The sequence below is a fragment of the Microtus oregoni genome, unplaced genomic scaffold, assembly GCF_018167655.1.
Source record: "Microtus oregoni isolate MIOR12 unplaced genomic scaffold, Mior012 000003F_ref0000135, whole genome shotgun sequence".
Classification (NCBI taxonomy): Eukaryota; Metazoa; Chordata; class Mammalia; order Rodentia; family Cricetidae; genus Microtus; species Microtus oregoni.
This window is the reverse complement of record NW_024543062.1, coordinates 61958706-61979556: the sequence shown is the minus strand read 5'-3', so window position 1 is coordinate 61979556 and position 20851 is coordinate 61958706. Positions and strand designations below refer to the sequence as shown.

Sequence of the window (20851 nt, the reverse complement as noted above, 5' to 3'; positions counted from 1 at the left end):
AGGGCCACACACACCACCTGAGGTAAGGGTGGAGAGGAGCAGGTTTGCTTTGACCAACTCGTGGCCCCATGGGAGAGATGGCTCCATCCCGGGCGAAATGAAGTCCAATTTTCCCTGACGCACCTTGTGGGATCAAAGAGGAAGGAGAGTGTTTTCACCCTCGCCTTTTTTTGCCACTTCCTCCCTGGGGTGTCTCCACCTCATCAACCCCAAATCAGTACTAGTTCTCTTTGGGATGTTTTGTGCAGGGGATGTGACCTCGCCATAAAGGAACTCCCACTGACAGGCTTTCCCCTCTTGTCGGTGGAACCTGTGACCAGTGGTTCCTTCCTGCCCCCCTCCCCTCTAGAAAGGAGCTTGGGGGTTATTGAGCATACCTTTGAGTGAGGATGGGAGCAGAGATTATCTTGCTGGCAACCAAGCTTTTGGCGCACATGCTCTACAGCAACCTAAGCAGGCATTCCTTTAGATAATGGTGACATATGTGTCCATAAATCCTGTCCCCACCTGCCAATCCGCATCCCTGCGTTCAGCTCAGCTGCTGGGACATCAAAGGCCTACATTTTCTTAAGAATCCAGCAAAGCAAATGTCACTGTAGTCGAACCCCAATTTTTTCTTAAAAGCCAAGCCTGTGTTTGGATACAGAAGTTAGTCCTTAACTGGGCAATACTAGGTCTCCTCCCGAAGGATCAGCCTTGTGAGTAGTGAGTATAGATTGGGAGGGACATTAAGACTGGTTGATGTGCCTGCCCAGCCTGGTGGTGAGGGTTGGTAATCTTAGCCCTTGGGAGGCAGAGGCAGGAGAATCTCTACAAAAAAGGCGGGGCTGGGAGTGGGCATTGTAGTCTACAAAGAGAGTGCCAGGATAGTCAGGGCTATGTAATTGAGATTCTGTCTCAAGAAGACTAAAAACTTAGTCAGGCAGTGGGTGGAGCATGCCTTTAACCCCAGCACTCAGGAGACAGAGGCAGGTGGATCTCTGTGAGTTTGAGGCCAGTGTGGTCTGCAAGAGCTTGTTCTAGGACAGGTTTCAAAGCTACAGAGAAACCCTGTCTCAAAAAAACCAAAAGACTAAAACCTTTTACTCAATGACAACTTACATACAAAATCTCTCTCTCTCTCTCTCTCTCTCTCTCTCTCTCTCTCTCTAAATCCCCTCACTTTTTATCTGCTTGAAAAGTCTCTCCTTTCAGTTGGAATAAACCAAACATATGGGCAAGCACACAAAACCTGTTGTTTAGAACAAGCTGAGACACAGTGAGCAGGCCCATGTAGCCACCACTGAGAGGAAGAATTCAATCATCACTGCCTCCCTAGAAACCCCCTGGTCACAGCCTCACCTGTCTTCCCTAAGAGCCTCTGTCTCACACCGTTAGCTTTGTCCTCCAGCCTTTGGACTTGATGTAATGGAACCGCTCAGGAGAGATGAGTGGTGTCCGTGCCTGGTTCCTCTTACTCCTGTAGACACGCGATAGCATCAGTTAATTCACCTTTATTGCCGTGTAATGTCACTAGGCAAGCATATGCGATCTGCATCTGTTGATGGACATTTAAGTTGTTTCCAGGTGTGATTATTACATGAGTTTATTATGTGATTATTATATGGCATTTGGATGCCACTGGGTGCACTCACATTCCTGTTTGTCTGTTTTTGTGGCAGGGTCTCTCTGTGTGGCCCTGGCTAACCTAGGTCAGGCTGCCTTGAACTTCCAGAGGTCCGTGTCCCTGTGCCTCTGCCTCTTACGTGTTGGGATGAAAAGCACATGTGTCCCCACACCCAGTCTACACTTGCACATGGGAACAGGATGGAGCAGAGGGCAGGCAAGTGTTCATCTTTCGTAAATGCTACTAAGTGATTCTCTAATGTGCTTTTACTAATTTATATTCTTGCTAGTGATGTCTTATTGCTTCATAACCTTATTAATACTGGTACTATTAAGCTGAAAAGATTGAAATTGTAGCTATTCAATCCCAAAGGCCAGGACAAGCTGACCTCCATGAGTTCAAGGCCAGCCTGGTCTACAGAGTGAGTTCCAGGTCTGCCACGGCTGCTGCTGAAACTCTGTCTAAAAACAAACAAACAAACAGCAACAAAAACAATTGTAGCCATTCTGGTGGATGGGTAGTGGTGGTTCACTGTGGCTTACATTTGTGTTGCCCTGATAGCCAATGAGGTTGAGAACTTTTCCCACATATTTCTTTGCCATTTGAATAGCTGTTAAGTATTATGTCAATTTTCCACTGGGCTTTTTGTCTTATCACTTTTCAGGAGCTCATATATTTGCATATGAGTTCTTCATTAGCTTTGGGTATTAGACACATCTTTTTAAGACTTCGAGTACAGAAGACCTTACTTCGGGGTATCCTGAAGTGTCAGGACCGCTGGGACAAGGTTCTGACCTCCATGTTTTGATCACTTATGTATCTCTGGCACCTGGCACACAGTAAGAACCCAGGAAATCTGATGAATGACTGTTGAATGAGACAAAGGAGATTTGCCTAGCTAGCGTGGCCTGTCACACCGACTTCTAGGGGTAAACAGCAAGAGGGCCTGGGGGAAGCCCATTTCCTTCCAGTCCAGCCAGCTGGAACCTTGGGAGAGGAAGGCATCTCAGCCGTCTCTACTGAAAGAGCAGAAATAGCTACAGTCTATGAAGTGAGAAACACAGATGTGGGGGGCAAAGGTCACAGAGGTTAAGGACAGGAATTAGCAGCAGGTAGCAAGTCAGCCAGAGATTTCAGGCAAGACCCAGTCATGAGTGGCAGGAAGATGGGAAGGTAGGTCTCCAAGCATTTTTGCAGCCCTTTGTGAGACAGGAACCTCCATGTGCACAAGATGCTCCTGTGGTCTTCATCTGGCCTTGTGGATGTGTCCACTCTTGGGCCAGCGAAATGGCTCAGGGAGTAAAGCACCTGCTGCCCAAGCTGGTGACTGAGTTCAATCCCTAGAACCCTTGTACAGGCAGAAGGAAAAGGACTGACTTTACAAAGCTGTCCTCTGACCTCTACCCACATCCTAATAATAAATAAATAAGTTTAAAAGTCTGTTTTTAAAAATTAAAGTGTTATTTTTATTCAAAATTATGTGTTTGTGTGTGTGTGGCTGTGTGTAGGGCTGAGCCTATGTAAGTGTAGGTTCACATGGGGTCCAGAAGAAGACATGAGATCCCCTGGGGGCTGGAGTTACTGACAACTGCCAGCTGATGTGGGTGATGGGTACCAAAACCAGGTTCTCTGCAAGAACAGATTCCCTGACACTTTGGTGACAATCTCAACATGACCTCTCATTGGAGACCTCCCTTTTTTCCTGTTTAGATCTGTCTTTAGCTGCTGCATGGCCTATCATGTTCATTCTGAGCACAGAAGCCCATTACTTCCTACAGTCTTTCTGCAGGCCTGTTGTACTGTGGATGGAGCACTTCTCCTTGGTGCCTTTCCTTCCTGCATCTCTTCCTCCTGCTTTGGAGTCTCTGAGTAGTCCCCGTCACTGTGGGGTAGAGAAACTGTCCTACCAAAATGCTGGAATAAACTCTCGGTGTCCTCTGCTGAGGTTCTCGAGAAGCAGAGTGGCTGGCATTGATCCAGAGGCTAATAGTAGCTCCAGAAATTTTAAACAGAATGAATTTGGGACAGCAGCTAAGTCGAAGAGAGGCGCCACGGCATTGGTGTGGAAAGCACAGAGTTTTCTTTTGGGGGCATGGGGAAGGTTTATGGGGGAAACAATTGTTGGTCACAGTTAAGGTCCTGTGAGGAGCCCACAAGGGGAAGACTCCTTGGAGTAGCCTTCTTCAGTCTTGGCACTTGTCCTGATACGCAGTGCATTTAGTCTTCTGTTCTGCGGTTCTCCCAACGCCACGGTTTTCCCAGGGTCCAGGTGCTGATCACTGAGGGCTCCTTCGAGACCAACTTGCAGAGTCATCTTGAAGCGTCATAGCATTCCGGAGTCCCTCGCCAGTGTGCCATGGTCACAGGACTAGCCCGGCATGGCTGGAAAGTTTCCTGACTGTTGTTTTTCAGAGCATGTGTGCCCCTCCCATTTGTCCCCCTGCTGCCACCCTCCCAGAGGTCAACTTCTTTCCTGCCGCCTGGAACTGAGGTGATATCCCCTTCCGGCTCCATTCAGCTCTAAAAGGATGTAGGGGTGCGGGCGTATGGGGAAGTATGGCCATCTGTCCTCAGAGCTGGGTGCTGTCAGGTTTACCTTGGCTTCTTTGTAAATGAACTCTAGGTTCCCAACCCCTCCTTGATAGCCACACTGGGGTTTCTTCAAGCAGAAGAGCTCGAGGTATTTTACAGCATTTTATTGAGCACAGCAGGAAAAAATTGTTCAGTGAACTGTATCAGGAGGCCGGAGGCCATGTTGTCACTAAAACAGTGTAGCGGGGCGGAATGCGCCACAGCTCTGAAATTACACGGGTTGAATCATGTCTAGCCACACGTTAGGTATGCGGCCTTGAGTGAGCCCCTTCATATTTCTGGGCCACATCTCCAATGGGGAGATTGACTGCCTTTCTCAGAGATTCTGGATCGGTAGTAACTGCATTTGGAAAATTCCCTCTCACAGGAGGGTTGTTCTGATATCACTAGAAAGAAAGAGCCAAACACAAACATGAGACATCAGGAAGGGTCAGCGCACACTCTCTGAGCTTCATGTTGAATTCTAAACTTTGCAGAGTGCGAAGAATTAAGGATGGATGGTCTGAGAGTATGGATGCTGATAAGTAGCTAAAGGGGCTGCATTCCTTCAGCCAGAAATTGGAGACATCATCTTGTAAGAACATATCCTGCAAATCAAATTATCTAGTTTCAAACTATCCTCTGTATTTATCCTTTTTGCTTACCTAGTTTTAGTTTACTAAACTGGCCTGATCGTAAGAATCACAAAATAGGCATCTGTTTTAAACATAAATTTCTGACTTCCTAAAAATTTTGTTTATAAAACTTCGGGGAGACAGACCAGAAAAAGGTACCACAGATAACACTCACTCATGATTCAACTATTTGGATCTAGTTAGCCCTTGATTGGTGGCTCTCAGTCCTGACTCTTCATATTAGATTCCCCAGGGAACTTTCAGAGAAACATCTTTTAGCAAGAAACCCTTGCCTGTGCTTGGGAGTACTCAGCCAGGCTCAGAGAGTTTCCGGTGACAAAGTGGCTCTCTGACCAAATCTAACAGCGGTGGTTCATGTGCAAACCGTTGATCTCAGTGATCACACTATGAAAATGCTTGCTGCAGTATAAGGCGTAGAAAATGAAGTCAGCGGTTTGAAAACAAGATAGGGAGCTTTCAAAAGTAATTGAAGTTAGTCATTACGGAAATGCAAATCCAAACCACAAGGTACACTGGTCATCTAGGTCGTGGTGGGGGAACAAACCCCAGAAAATCACACTTGCCAGTGCAGTCTGCTGGGCAGGTGATATGGTGTTGGCTTCTATAGTGAACACGTGGTGTTTTCTCAAAGTTAAGCACAGAATTTCCATGTGACCAAGCATTTTCACTCCTAAGTGCCTGCCGAGAAGAATTGAAAGCGGGGTGTGTGGGGGATCATTCTGGTTAAAAGAAAAAGACTTATGACACACAGGCAGGCAGGCAGGCAAGGGAGAACGTGGCAGATGCAGGGGGCAGCATTGAGTATGTGGCTGGGAGGAAGAGGACAGATGCAAGATGGCCCCTTACCAGATCAAGATTTCTCTCATAGATGTTTCTTCTTCATTCCTTCCTTCTCCCACTCCCTCCCCACCTCTTCTCTCAGTTGCTGGGGATTAAACCCAGGGCTCCATGCATGCCAGGCAAGCATGTGTGTGTGTGTGTGTGTGTGTGTGTGTGTGTGTGTGTGTGTGTTTGTGTGTAGGAGGCTGGGCACAATGTGCCACACTGTGTATATGAAGGCCAGAGGATTACTGTGGGATTTACTTCTCTCATTCCATCATGTAGGTCCTGGGGACAGAACTCTGGTGGCAAAGCGTGGCAGGAAGCTCCTTTTGCCCACTAAACCATCTTGCTGGTCCATGAAAGTCTTGTTTTATTACATTCATTTTGCTTCCCAATCTACATTACAAAGTCTTTGAGCACAGACGTGTATATATTTTATATTGTGTACATTAAAATTTTTATAATTAAGATTTTCCGTGATGTCATTTTTTGAGTCAACAAAAAGATGTTTGAACACCTGTTGTTTTCATGTCTCTTGACCACGTACTCTGAAGGGGAATGGTGGGGTAATATGGTAATTCTCTGGTTAACTTTAGAGGGAACACCAACCGTTTCCACAGCTGCTCTACCATGTCACATTCCCACCAGCGAACGCATGAGGTTTCCAGCTTCTCTACATCCTTGCCAACAATTGTTATTTTCCACTTTTTTGATTGCAGCCAACCTGGTGAACATAAGTTTACATCTCCCCAGCGACTAGCAACGTTTACATTTACAGATCTCTGTCCATTCCACTGCCTCTGTTTCCCACTTGTTATACTGTAGCAGCTTACTTCACAGGTTAATTGTATCAGCACCGATTGCCTTCATGTATCACCTAGTTATGGTAAATTCTGTACAAGGGTTAGAAAGAAGGACCTGAACTAGACAGGACCTAGGAAAGGGTCTTTGCTGTACTCACCCTCCCCCGACTTAAAAGGCCCACACTGACATCATTCATTTTCCTGAAGACCTCACATGCGCATCTGCTTCAGCATCTTCGCCTGTGCTCACGGTTCTTTGCCTGGTTCTCATTCAGCTCTGAGGTCTCAGCTGCAATAGTGAGCTCTTCACCGTGGAGGCACCGTAACACATAAAGAACAGGACTTTGCTGCCGGGTGGTGGTGGCGCACGCCTTTAATCCCAGCACTCGGGAGGCAGAGGCAGGCGGATCTCTGTGAGTTCGAGGCCACCCTGATCTACAAGAGCTAGTTCCAGGACAGGCTCCAAAGCTACAGAGAAACCCTGTTGTGGGAAAAAGAAAAAAAAAAAAGGAAGGTTTTATCTCTTACACTTGGAACAGAAACACCTCACCTGGGCTTCTCGCTTTAGAATGAGCCATGTGTCATACCCTGATGTGTCTAACACTCTGTCCCTTGGCACTTAATTTTTGGTGTTGATAGAGCGGTTAGTAACTGCTGTACATTCCTGAGAGACCAGGCTCCAGGAAAACATTTCTTTATCTTGCCCTAAGTCTTTATTTAAATTGATAAAATAGGATATATTTTGGTCTATCTTGTAATGTTTTGAAATAGGTATACATTAAAAATAAGAGGGGCTGGAGAGATGACTCAATGGTTGCGCTCTTCCAGAGGACTAGAGTTTGATTCCCAGCACCTAACTAGTGGCTTATAACCATCTATAGCTCCAGTTCCAGGGGATCTGGTGCCATCATCTGGCCTTTGCAGGTACTGCACACATGTGGGCAAGCATTCATACACACTAAATGCCTATGGACATAAAATAAAGGAAAGTTAATTTTAAAAATAAAGACCATCTTATAAACTCCATGCAATCCTTGCAGGGTGGAGGGAGGCACACTGATCTTTGTTGGTGTCCGAGTTTGGTGTATGTGCTTGCCAAAGCAAGCATGCCCTCTATCTTCAGCAAAAGTTGATACCTGGTTGTCTTAAAGGCTGTGGGTTGCTGTGAACTAAAGGCAGGCATGAATTTGGAGTACAAGGTAGAACTGAGTTGTCAAAATGTTTAGGACAAAAAGACAAGGGAAAGCCTGTCATACCCTCCCTTTGGGTAGAAGGAGGGCAATGGTCCTTGTGAGACGTGTTACCTGCTAGTAGTCCTGAACATCCATTTTCTTGAAGGGCTTTGAGTTCTAATCCCTGGCTTGGGCTACTCATAAGTTAGTGTAGTTTTTCCAATAATGCAGAATGGCCAAAGAACATTTCTTAGTATTAAACATTTTATTCAATTCTGAAATTTTTATATTCTTAGATCTAAAAGTAACATATGCAAAGGCGCAATTTCATTCTTGACAGTGTGCCGGACATCAAACACAAGAATTTCAAGTTGTTTCATTTCAATTAAAATATTTATAGTTCCAAAAACATTTGGTGAAATGTTCAGCTCTTATTGGAAGAAAAGAATACTAAATCAGAGGTGGTGGTGCAGGCCTTTAATCCCAGCATTCAGAAGGCAGAGGCAGGCAGATCTCTGTGAGTTTTAGGCCATCCTGGTGTAGACAGCAAGTTTCAGGACTTGTCTGTCTTCTGGTCCCCCCCTCTGTCTTTTAATGGGGTACTGTGTGATATTTTGACACATGTATTCATGGGACGATGTCCAAACCAGCTTAAATGTGTCTATCACCTCAAACTCTCTTCTTAAAAAGTCATCAGTAAGTCAAGGATGAGGCTCAGCCCTGATGGCCTTGTCTAATCCTAACAACCCCACAACGACAGACCCTAATCGGTTAGGTTTCCTCCCTCGGAATACTTTTCTCATAGGATTAAGTTCACAACCAGTTGACAAATGTGGGGGACACACTCAAGCCTCAGCGGTTGTTACGGGAATTAAATAAGACATCAGTGGGGAGGAGGTGACACAGGGTCAGAGGATAATGGGGAGTATGGGAGCCAGGTGACATGGCTTCAAGCCACTGTTTCCTGCTAAATGTGGAACCCACTCAGAATCAAGTTCATCTCTGCAGGAAGGAGTAACAACAGCATAGTCACAGGGCTGAGATAAGGGGTAAGGAACTGCTCTGTAGGGCTCTGCACAAAAGTGAAGGGTTATTTTTGTTCTTAAGCTTGCCCTCCAACAAAAGCTGAATAAGTACGGAATTGGCCAAAAAGAGAGAGTGAGGGAAGGAATGTGAATCTTAGAAAAAAGAAAAAAAAGTCTGAATAATTCGCACACTGTTTCTAACACTGACAATTAAGCCAGAGCTGCAAGGAGCAGTTCACATCTTCACATCCACGGGAGGAAGGTAAGAACTCCAGAGGGAGGGAGAACGGGGCTTCTGAGGGAGCAAGGAAACCCAGTGCTATCAAGCCTGTAGGAGACATGAAAAAGTCTCGCTCAGAGAGGGAAAAAGAGGGAGTCTTTCAAGTCCCACTTTTGTGTCTCCCCTTGTGACCTCGACTCCCTTGTGAGCCACAAAGCATAGATCCTGGCCCTGAGTCAAGAAATGCTGCTTTCCAAAGCCCCCCACCTGGCAGCTACTGGGCAGAATCAAACCGCCTAGGGTTGGAGTCCAGAGAGAAGGCAGGAGTTCTGCTGTCCTCCAGTGAAGGCTGCCTCCCCTTGCCTCTCTTACCCAGGGAAGAGCAGCCCCTCAAGCACCCCACCACCACCTTGCCCTCCACTTCCCCTTGGTCATTCTGAAACCGGATATGGTGCCAGGGCCAAGGCTCTGCTGGTTCTGGGCTCCAGTGAGAGGCGGTGCCAGGGAAATATTTCCACAGATTAGTGCCTCCTGGGGTGGGGTCACCAGAGCAGGTGGCAGGAACAAGGCAGGGAAGGGAACAAAGTTCCAGGAACCCAAGGAAGGCAGCTTGCTTTTCCAGGCCCCAGTGTCTGGACCCAGGAGTTGTGAGGTGGAGACTGTGAGAGGAACTGGTTAGAGAGCAGCTGACCCTACACAAACTGACAGTGCTTGTGGGAGCGTCTCCGTCTGACCGAGTTACTCAGGCGTGGAATAGACTGGAGAGGGGAGAAAGGTAGCAGAGGCAGGAGAGGCAGCTCCCACATCCAAAAAGAGAGTGGATGGCAGGAGAATGGAAATCCTAGAAGGCAATCCAGCTCAAGTACCCTAAATTAACATTCTATCTAGATAAAACCTTCCTGAGATTTTTCCAAAATCTGCATTTGTTAAGACAGGCTGGGAAAGAGGACTAGTGAGACAGGCCAACACCTTCTATGGCAGGACAGCGGCAGCTGAGGCCACTCAGGAGAAGAGGGCAGACTTCGAAATGACAGGCTGGATTCTTCTCATCTCCTCCTCCTTGGTGCTTGGTCTATGGCGAGTGAAGGAGGGAGTCAGGCAGATGAACTCTGCAGTGCAAGGTGGTTCCACCAAACCTTTCGTCAACACCGCCTCTGTCTCTCCCTGTAGGTTAGTCCTGCCCAGGGTCAGGCACCCCTCACCCAGCTGTATCCTGGCCTCAGAGTTCATGCACATGAGGAACTGGCTCCTTGTAGGTGTCTGCATTCTGGATCAACTCAAAGATGAACTTCACCTGGTTCTCATAGTTCCGCACGGAGATTTTCTCGTTGATTCCATGGATACTGAGGGAAGAAGCATTTTGGGGGGAGGAGATAAGAGTCAAATGCTGTGGCACAAGAGCTGGCACAGAACACCCTTCCTGGTCCCCCCCTCCCATATGGCTAATCTTTGGTTCTCCTGGGGGCCAAGGTGACAAAAGTCATTTGTCAGCTCATGTGTGCCACACCCGTTATTTCTCAAGGACCCGTGCTCCTGCCTAAGAACAGTGGGGGAAACATTGAATAACTCCCTGGGAGTTGTTTAGCCTAGTCTTCTTTTCTGAGATCGGTTCTCCTCTGGCAGAATTATCTTCCTAATTCTTATGTCCTGCTAGAGTTTTTCCTACGGTTTTGCTCACCAGGGATAAGGGAAGGCAGGAAGGCAACAGCCCAGGGCGCCTCTCCAGCCTCTACCCAGGAACCTTGCTATCAGATCTCATGTTTACCCTCAAAGTGCAAAGATGACAGGAAACAGAGGGACATTTACACTCATTTTAACAACTCCCCAAACATAAATACTATGCTTTTTGCTTGCTTTTTTTGAGACAGGGTCTTTCTATATAGTCCTGACTGTTTGGCCATTAGACGAGGCTGGCCTCAAAGTCAGACAGATCCTCCTGCCTCTGCCTCCCTTGCCATGGACTACCATGCCTTGCTCAGTGAGGGCCTTTTTTTTTTCTTCTTGATTTTCAAGACAGTGTTTTTCTGTGTAGCCCCGGCTATCCTGGAACTCACTCTGTAGACCATAGACCAGGCTGGCCTTGAATGCATAGAGCTCCACCTGCCTTTACCTCCCAAGTGTTGGGATTAAAGGCATGTGCCGCCACTGCCCAGTAGGAGTGCTATTCTGAAAATCACATTCAAACATTTTCATTCTGTTTCAAGTGACTTGTGGTGTGGCAAAGAAATCAGGTCTGAGGTAATAGATTGCAGAAGGCTAAATGGAAATTATCTTCCCAAACTTCGAGAGTTAAAATTGCCTGAAGAATCACAATAACGGTCATACTTGACAGTTAAAATTGGTACTCACATTTTGGATTTCCACAGTATTTCTTCTGAGAAGGCCAACTAACATGCACACCTTTAAACTCGTGTGTGTTTGCTTATCAAAGAATGTTGGAGGGTCTCCTTATTTTACAGGTGGAGGAAGTGAGGTCCAGGGATGAGCATTCTCTCAAAGTGAGAAAGGCTACCTGAGGATCCCCTTCTTTCCTAGACATGGTTTTGTCACAGAGCTCAGGCTGGATTTAAGTTTGGCAATGCATTAGGCTGGAGAGATGGCTCAGCAGTGAAGAGCACTGGGTATTCTTCCAGGACCTGGGTTTGAGTCCCACATAGCTTATAACCATCTGTTCTGGGGTGCCCCCTTCCAACACTTAAAGGCAATGAATGCGAATGTTATACAGCTATACAAGCAAACAAAACATTCATGCATAAAATAAGAATAAATAATTTTTTTAAAAAAGTGGCCATCCTCCTGCCTCAGTCTCTTAAGTGCCAGGCTTATAGGCTGCTACATCCAGCTTTTCCCAAGGATCTTCCCAACAAGCTCTCACCAGTCACTTGACTCTCTCCACTTGTTGAAAGAGGACTGTGAATGGGGACTACCCTCACGATTCCTGGAGCCACGATGCCAACTTGGGTTCTAGAATCTCTCTAATTTGTTAAAACCTGGCTTTTCTCTATTCTGTAAGTCACCCAAATGGGAAGGGACAGCTCAAATACATCTGTTAAGCCTTGCTGCTTAACCCTATTCCACTTACCTACTGAAGCCCTGAGGCTGCAAGAAAACGGGGTTGAACAGATAGATGCCGTTGGTGAGGTTGGCGTAGTGCCGGCTGTCTGTGTTGGCAATGCAAATACCTAGAAGGGGAAGAGAGAGAAAATGGGTTTCATGCGAGCCACCTGTCCAGTGATGCAGGGGAAGCCGGGTGACTGACTGGGAGCCAGTTAGGACCTGGGGTCACTGTAGAGTGATAACTGGGATGTCCTAAGAGCATCTGCCTAGGTCTCTCCCCCTTACCTCCCAGACAGGGTTTCTCTGCGTAACCCTGGCTGTCCTGGAACTAGCTCTTGTAGACCACGCTGGCCTGGAACTCAGAGATCCGCCTGCCTCTGCCTCCCAAGTGCTGGGCCTAAAGGCATGCACCACCCAGCACCTAGGACATTTTTTATTGTCTAAATTGTCTCTTTTCAAATACTTACAAAAACTGTAACTGTAACCAGGAACATGGAACCTCCTGGAAGCGTGGGTGAGAGATCCCCGAGTGGCCCAAAGCTAAGCTGTTCTCGTTCCATGATGGCCAGACAGACTTTCCACTTTGTCCTCCCAGCCAAGGCCATATGCTGTGTGAGGACTCGTGAGTTCAGAGAGATCATTTGTTCTGAATCACTTAGGGCAGAAGCCAACAACCGCGGGGGCATTTTACTGAGGTAAAATGGAGCTGTGTTCTGCTGGTCTCATCTTCTGAGGGAGGCAAAGCTCAGGTGGGAAAGTCCCAGGAAGCCCCCCTCGGATAGGACCCTCCCCCAAGCTGGGCTTGGATTCGCCTTGGATAGGCAGGACCTTTGGGGAAAGCCATTCCTAGCCTCAGTGCAAGGGCGGCAAGACAGTGCAGGATGGTATTTTGTGTTTTGTTCTATTTTCCTCTTCTCATTTCCAATGGGTACCTGGGTCTAATCCCATGCATTGTGAATTTCTTCCTGTTAACTTTCTCTACCCCCATGACAGTCTGACCCTACTGCTGGGATGATGGCCAGGGGCAAGAATGAGGTAGGGAGAGCCTTCGAGGCTGAAAGAGGAAGATATAGACTGTGAGAACCAGGGTTCCTAAATGTTCACAGAAAGCCACAAGTTAACCCACATAGAGGGAACTGGACATTTGTCCACACATGGAGACCAGAGACCTGGGAACTGCTCAGTCATCACTACGCCAAAATCCTCTGGTAACATCTTTCAAAAAGGCAGATTTCTGCTGGAATATGAGGGTGGGTCCAGGTGTTCTACATTTTGTGAAGTTCCCTGGGAGGATCACTGCCAGATTTAGATGGCATTAGCACAGGTGGGGGAAATGCCGAGGGGCCTGCAGGCGTTAGACCCAGGAGGAGCACTGGTATGGATGTCATGGGCTCAGAGGCTGTTCTGGGCAGTCATTCTAAGTCCTGCTACTCAGCTGTTATTCTAGGTTGGTGACAAGATAACTCCTCCAGGAGAGGCATATCCTAAGCCAATGCCTCTTCTATGTCAGAGGGACACAGAACGCTACTGCCCTAGGTTAAGCAAGGACCCATCCTCGGCTGACCTAATTTATTGTTTCTGTCCCTTTCCTGTTTCCCTTCTCACTTCCACCCCCGGGGAAAAGTACAGTCCCAGGGACAGAAGCAGCCAGCTGTTTCCAGGATGAATGGTTGGGTTGGGGGCAGGGAAAGGAATATCAGATAGGAAGCAGTCCCAGCCACCACCACCCACCAGCCACATCTGATGAAGTCATTACCGGGGACAACAATATCGACTTCCGGGAAGACAGACTGTATGGTCTGTTGAAGCAGCTGGTAGCCTATGGCCTTGGCATCGGAGGGGCTGAAGGGCAGGGGCTCAAAAGACCTCAGCACATGTAACTGGACTCGGTCATCAGCCACAATGTTCTTGACAAGTTCAAGGACCTTCAGGGTAGAAATAAAGAGGGTTACAATTCTCGCTGATCTGCTACGTAAGCACCAAGTTCAGATCTTTCATTTCAGCAAGGTAGCACTCTAGAGGTGAGAGCAAAGACTTGGTTTTTGCAGCGGGACCCCAGCTTTTGCTGCCAGGCTGTGAGTGATGTAAGAGCTGGCACTTCCTAGAAAGCATGGCAGAATTCAGCTTAAGTGTTTAGGAGGATTGTCTTACAGCTCTGAGTCAGACGGGGAATAATCCGGAAATTGTCTTTTCCCCCTAGGGTTGTGTGAGCCGTGGGCTTAGGTAAAGCATACGAGATAGTAGGACGAGAAAAATCTCAGCCATCTCGAGAGGATGAGCTGCTCCAACCTGATAGCCTTGGGGTGGTGACACAGGCTGCAAAGGGCTACACCATACAGGTTTCCTTTTCCTCTCTTGAGCTGATGCCTGTTTGTAACCAAATACACTGAGCAGAAAGATGAGCTCACATGCACACAGAATCAGGAGTGTGGTGCTGTGGCTGAAGGTTTCCCCTTTGCCTCTTTTTATTGAGAAGGACCATGAGGAAATTCCCATAAGAATCGAGCCTGAGGTGCCTAGGGGGTGTCCAACAGAAATCTCTGGTCCCAGGAAAGATGGAGAATGCACCAGGAGGCTTCCAGTGGTCCCCCAGCCCAGTCAGCTGCAGAAGGCAAACCTCATTTGAGCAGTGGTTAGTTTGAAGCTGCTCCTGTCCTACGAAGGGTGAAGATCACCCGAATGGGGGCACTAACTAGAGAAGTCATTTTAGGCCAATGGCCCCTAGAAGTGTGGCAGAAGCTACATCTGGAGGGTACATCTGCAGCGAAGGCTCCCACTTCTAGCTCAGAAACTCCATTGGAATCAAAGCAAATGCCCTTCAGGGAGGGGTGAGGGTCATAAGAACTCATTTTCAACCAGAGATCAGTTTCATCCCATCACTAGTGAATTCACCATGGGTATGGCTCAATGGTAGAGTGCTTGCCTAGCATGCACAAGGCCCCAGGTTCAAGCCTCAGTACCTTAAAAAAAAAAAGTATATCTAGTCCTCACACATTGTTTTACCCAGAGCAAGGCTCCTAAGTTATCCCCTGTGCAGTAGAGAGGGGTTGTGCCTGCTGTTTCTTGCTTCAGCCACTCCAGAGGTTTCAGCATCTGGAAACTGAAGAAGGTATGATGACTGGGTCTTTTTAATGAGAGGCCGGAGCCTGATCCCGAGGCAAGGACCATGTCAGCCTTTCTCCCTTGTCTACAGTATTGAGCAAGTAAAAAGCAATAATGTCGGCTACTTGAGCTATAAAAGACAAGAACCAACAAAAATGATAAGAGGCGTTGTTCCCCTAAGTACCTTGTCCATCCTATACAGTTAGGAGTACGGGGCTGAGTGTCTACCTGATTACCTAAGGAAGGTGCTCTGCAGAGGCCTGCGTACAACCGGAAGTGAGGATTAGAAAAGCATTTTTCTTAGGTGTGTAGTTTGGTGTTAGGAATTTCGAGTCTGAGGAGGGGATATAGTACTAGTAGGGAAAAGGCAAGAGATTCCTAAGGTGGAGAAGGATGAGTTAAAAAAATGAGGCATGACAAAAATGTTGTGCTCTGGATAATACCGCACAGTGGAGTGACTTTGGGCCAGGCCCCCAGACCTCTCTGTACTTGTTTGCTCCTCTGTTACCAGGAGCTGAGATTCTTCTCAGTGTTTAAGACGTGTCTAGCATTATGTCCTGCTCAGTGCAGTGTGCACAGTGTGGAAGGAAGGAATGGGGTTAGGTGTACAGGAAGCCACGCCCCAAATTCATCACAAGGAAGATATTCATATCAGGATGCTAAAAGGGGGACGGTCTCTGTCGAGTGGCAGCTTGTCGTGGGTCTTCTTCCAGAAGCAACCTATACAGCTGGATGGAAGCTGGAGTCACACCAGAAAGACCTGGTTAAATTTTAAACAGCCAGTGTTCTTACCGTCAACAAAGAGAACACACAAGTAATCGACACATAAAAGAGACACCATAGACTGGCAATGTGCCAGGACTGTAGATGGAGAATTGAAAGGTCAGGCTCTATAGCACCCTTGGAGGCCGCTCTCTCCACTGGTAGTCCCTTCTTCTAGTCCATTATTGCTGGAGGGATCGTGTTCCTTGATCACAAACAGACACTAACAATTATTATAGTCTAGAGTGGCCTCTGACTTACTATCTTGTATCAGACCTCTTGAGGACAGGGATAAAGGTCTGTTCTGGCTGGATGTGGTTGAGCATAGCTTTAATTCCAGCAGAGGCAGGAGGATCTGTGGGTTCAAGGCCAGTCTGATCTACAGGTGACTTCCAGACCAGTGGGGGCTACAAATGAGACCTTGTCTTAAAAAGATGGCCTGCCAATATGTCCTGCTAATACTTCACTGCCCCTGTATTAACTCTGCTCATGTTCCCACTGCTGCTCCACAATCACTTGTGACCCAGAAGCCCATTACCTTTATACTACTTACTACTTATGTTACTCTGTTCATTCGTTTGATTGCTTGCTACTGCCCCTTCTCACTGGACCGCAAGTCCAATTAGAGTGGGAATCTTGTCTTTCTGAATCACCACTATCCCAAGTGTTTGGAAGAATGTCTAGCTGGGTCAAGGAGGGAAGTCTGAATTATAGCTTCTTTGGAGGGTGACAAGTTCAAGGCCAGCTTGGGCAACTTAGCCAGGCCCTGTTTCAAAATAACAAAGTCGGAAAAACTGGGGAGGAGTCTTGCCTGTGTGTGTGTGGCCCCAGCCGCCTACCTCTATGTTGTGAGGAAGAATAGATGCAGAATGAAGACGAGAACTGTGGCGCCCACGCGTGTTCCCACTGGACTCAGCATGACGCTCTGAGCTTTGGCCCCTGGACAAGAGTGACCAGGACAAATGGGCCCTTTGAGCTTCCTAAAGAATGGAGGTTTTCCAGGATAGCCAAAACAATCCTGGGCAATAAAAGAAGTCACAATCCCTGACTTCAAACTCTATTACAGAGCTACAGTACTGAAAACAGCCTGGTATTGGCATAAGAACAGACAGGAGAACCAATGGAACCAAATAGAAGACCTGGATATCAATCCACACATCTTCAAACATCTTCAAACACCTGATCTTTGATAAAGAAGCAAAAAATATCAAATGGAAAAAAGAAAGCATATTTAATAAGTGGTGCTGGCATAACTGGATATCAACATATAGAAAAATGAAAATCGACCCATATCTATCACCATGCACAAAACTCAAGTCCAATTGGATCAAAGACCTCAACATAAAGCCAGCCACACTGGACTTCATAGAAGAGAAAGTGGGAAGTGCACTTGAACGCACTGGCACAGGGAACCACTTCCTAAATAGAAGCCCAGCAGCACAGACCCTGCTTTCTACTTTCTACTTCCCATGTATATTATATCTATGTGAGTCTCTCTTAGTGTCCTCATTGCTGTAGAAAAAGACAAGATCTCCTGAGTAAATTGGGAGCATGGGGACCTTGGGGGAGGATTGAAAAGGGGAGGGGAGAGGCAGGGAGGGGAGCAGAGAAAAATGTAGAGCTCAATAAATATCAATTAAAAAAAACCTCATAGAGATGATGAGTGAAAAGCCCCCCCCCCCAAAAAAAAAAAAGAATGGAGGTTTTCCAGCCTCACTGGGGCAGGTGGTCAGGATGAGTTCAGGAGATTCCAGGAATGTCATCAGATAGACCAGCAGGGAAGACCTTTTGGCTAGGAGGACAGAGTGTGCCAGGACCAGGGGGATGAAAGCCCTAATGGGTGGAAAACAGCCTTTGGAAAAGGATGGAGTTTGAATGGGCTGGGAAAAAGCGGGTGGAAAGCTCAGCTGATTAAATCCAGTGATTTCCTGGAGCTATGAGCCTCCAGGGAGAGCACAGGGTTGGCACCTGCTGAACAGCAGCCGGAGCCAGGATTCACACTGAGCTCAGACCCTTCCCCGAGGCTAGGCTGGCTGTTGACCCACTGAGTCCATGAGATTGCCGGGCCGATATAATTGGTATAGATTCTTGTATACTGATACAAGTTCAAATTATATTTGTTATTTTTGTTTACAATATTTATACACCTATGCAAAGTTATTTTGTCAGATTGTATACATGCATGTTTCTACCTCTGTTTAAGACATTTTATATACTGATACAATTTTTAGGATAAATTTATCATATTACATTATATATTTCTACTCTGATCAAGATACTTATACATTATTTACATTTTAAGGTTATTGTCCTCTTTTACTGCACAGTTGGTTACAGATTATTTAATATTCTGATATGAAGTCTTAGTCTTTTTTTTTTTTTTTGGTTTTCGAGACAGGGTTTCTCTGTGGTTTTGGAGCCTGTCCTGGAACTAGACCAGGCTGGTCTCAAACTCACAGAGATCCGCCTGCCTCTGCCTCCCAAGTGCTGGGATTAAAGGCGTGCGCCACCACCGCCCGGCTATGAAGTCTTAGTCTTTATGTTATACAGATATTAAGTATTATAAGTCAATAGTCACTCATGCTTGTTATACATATAGTCAGATTAATTAGGCTCTTTAAATACGTAGAGATTGTATTCTGCATAGATAAGTAATCTGCAACCACTTCAAAGATCTGTAAAACATGACATTTAAATAATTTAGGATTCTGTTGACATGAGACACGATTGCTCCTGACAGCACCAATCTATTCCTGAGAGAATGTTGAGCACCAAAGACACTCCACTTGGAGTTTCTTTTCTTCTTGTCACAACTGGTCTTTGGGCAAGAAACTGCCCATACCTCAACCACTGACAAAATGCAAAATGCATGGTGTTCAGACTAAATAAGGAGGACAAACACACACACAAAGGCTGCCAAACCTTACCTCTATAAATGGTCTATCAGTTACTCCAGGCCTTAGCCAAAGTTGGTTGCTTCAACATTGCAAATGAGACTTTGGGTGATTGCCCAAGTAACCAGCTGTCTCTGTCATCTACTGCATATTTTGGAAGCTGCTTGATTGCACTTCCTGCCTACTCAAGTAATATTATCTCCCTTCTCAGGCCTTCTATGGGGTTAAAGATTAGATAAATGTAGTTACCTTCCTCTTATGATTTAGCCAAGTTATTTCCAATGCAAAACTTAGACTCCTTAGGATAAAACATTTAGCATATGTTCCTTGCTTAATATTGTTTATGCTGGTTGTAATCCTAATTTTATACTTGATATTTGTTCCTAGTGTATATAGTTTTGTATTGGGTTTGGAACTCTCTTATTTAGAAAAAAGGGGGAGGTGATGACCTTTAAGAGGCTGGACCAGGTTAGAGCATGACCTTTGGGTACCCAGAGAAAACCACCAGTCTGCCCAGGGCTCGCTCTCTCTCTCTCTGGTTCCCACGTTACACACCTAAGGTTAGACTTCTTGTTCCTGTTCTGTGAGTTTGCCCCTTATAAAAAAGAATTATAACTGGAATCTTATGGAGTTAGCTTGGGATTCTTTGACTAGTGTCCCCACCCCCTTTTCAGTAACAGGAAGAACTTTCAAAAACTAACAAGTAGAAATCTAGGTATGTCTGACTCTTGAGGAGATGGGCCAGAGTCCCTACTGTGTTCTAGAATGTATTATCCACCTCCCAGTTGCTGGGTTACCCTCTTGGGGTTTTCTTTCTTGCTGTTGTTATTGTTATTTTGAATGTGTGTGTATGTGTGTGTGTGCATGTGCATATATGTTCCTTGCGTGTGCATGTGTGAGATACAGATCAGTCTGGTGTGGTGGTTTGAATATGAACGGTCCCCATAGGTTCATATGTCTGAATGCTTAGTCATCAGTAGCAGTACTACTTGGAAGGATTAGGAGGTGTGGCCTTATTGGAGGAGGTGTGCCACCAGGGGTGGGTTTTGAGTCAGGTCCAGTGTCTCTCTCTTCCTGCTGCCTGTGGATCCAGAGGTAGAACTCTCAGCTACCTCTCCAGCACCATGTCTGCCTGTGTGCTGCCACGCTTTCTGCCATGATGAGAATGGACCAAGTCTCTGAAACTGTAAGCAAGTCCCAATGAAATGCTTTGTTTTATAGGAGTTGCAATAGAACTTACAGGACTAAGAAAGACATCTGGCTTGGGACTTGTATGGACCAGGCTGGCCTTGAATTCAGATTCACCTGCCTGTTTCCCAAGCACTGGGGTTAAATGCACGCACCATCACACCCTGGTCCATCTTATGTTTTTAGGACAGGGTCTGAATTTAGAGCTCACCAGTTGAGCTAGACTGGGTAGTTAGCCGGCTCCAAGGATCCTAACTCTGTTCCTCGAGTGCTGCGTTAAGGGGTGCACTGTTTACCCGGTTTTTCTGTGGGAACTAGGACTCCAAACGGATCTGCAGGCTTGCACGGCACATACTCACCCACTGAGCCATTTCCCCGCCTCCTGTTCTGCTTTTCATTGATCTACTTGGTTTTTACTGAGAATTTCATGAGTCCTATATTTTTATCATCCCCCCGACTCCTCCCACATCCTCCACTCGTTCTCAAATCCACGCTGTCTTATTCCTTAACTACTATTGTCTTACATACTCACCCACCCACCACACACATATACAACCAGCTGAGTTCATTTAGAATTGCCCATCTGTGCTGCTGCTGCTTTTGAGGCAAGGTCTCTAGCCGCAGCTAGTCTCAGACTTCCCCTACTTTCCCATTGATCCAACTCTTTAGTCTTAGCAACATCCTAAGGGTTCTTTAACACCCAGTTCAAATTTCTACTGTAAGGTAAGGCCATTTTGGCCCTGGAGGTAGCTTTGCAGGGTTCCTCGGGGAGACTCTCTACCCCTGATTATTACGATAGCAGGAAAGGGCTGCAGACGGCAGCAGCCCTGGAGCCAGATTGTTGGATGTGTACTCACAGGTACACTGCCTACCTGCTCTGTGGCTCTGCAGCCCAGCTTCCTTTAGCCGAGTGAGGACAGTGGAGATCCTACCGTACTGGGCGGCGTAAGTGCTAATGAATGAGAGCGTGCAT

The 20851-nt window shown here is 46.6% G+C and overlaps 1 protein-coding gene and 1 long non-coding RNA gene across 2 annotated transcripts in view; both read right to left on the bottom strand.

Annotated features, from left to right (window-relative positions):
- Positions 1–81: 81 nt before the first annotated feature.
- Positions 82–1462, bottom strand: LOC121445624. Its single transcript, XR_005973972.1, has 3 exons — positions 1342–1462; positions 378–449; positions 82–123 (listed from the first exon to the last, which is right to left on the bottom strand). It is a non-coding gene; the product is annotated as an uncharacterized LOC121445624 (long non-coding RNA).
- A 6433-nt stretch (positions 1463–7895) lies between these two features.
- Positions 7896–20851, bottom strand: part of Pm20d1 (peptidase M20 domain containing 1) — a 28596-nt gene continuing 15640 nt past the window's right edge. The window contains exons 11-13 of the mRNA XM_041645934.1: positions 13689–13857; positions 11958–12057; positions 7896–10218 (exon numbers count right to left, since the gene is read on the bottom strand). Coding sequence (XP_041501868.1) covers positions 10095–10218; positions 11958–12057; positions 13689–13857 — 393 coding nt within the window. The 3' untranslated portion in view covers positions 7896–10094. The remainder of the gene's footprint in view (positions 10219–11957; positions 12058–13688; positions 13858–20851) is intronic.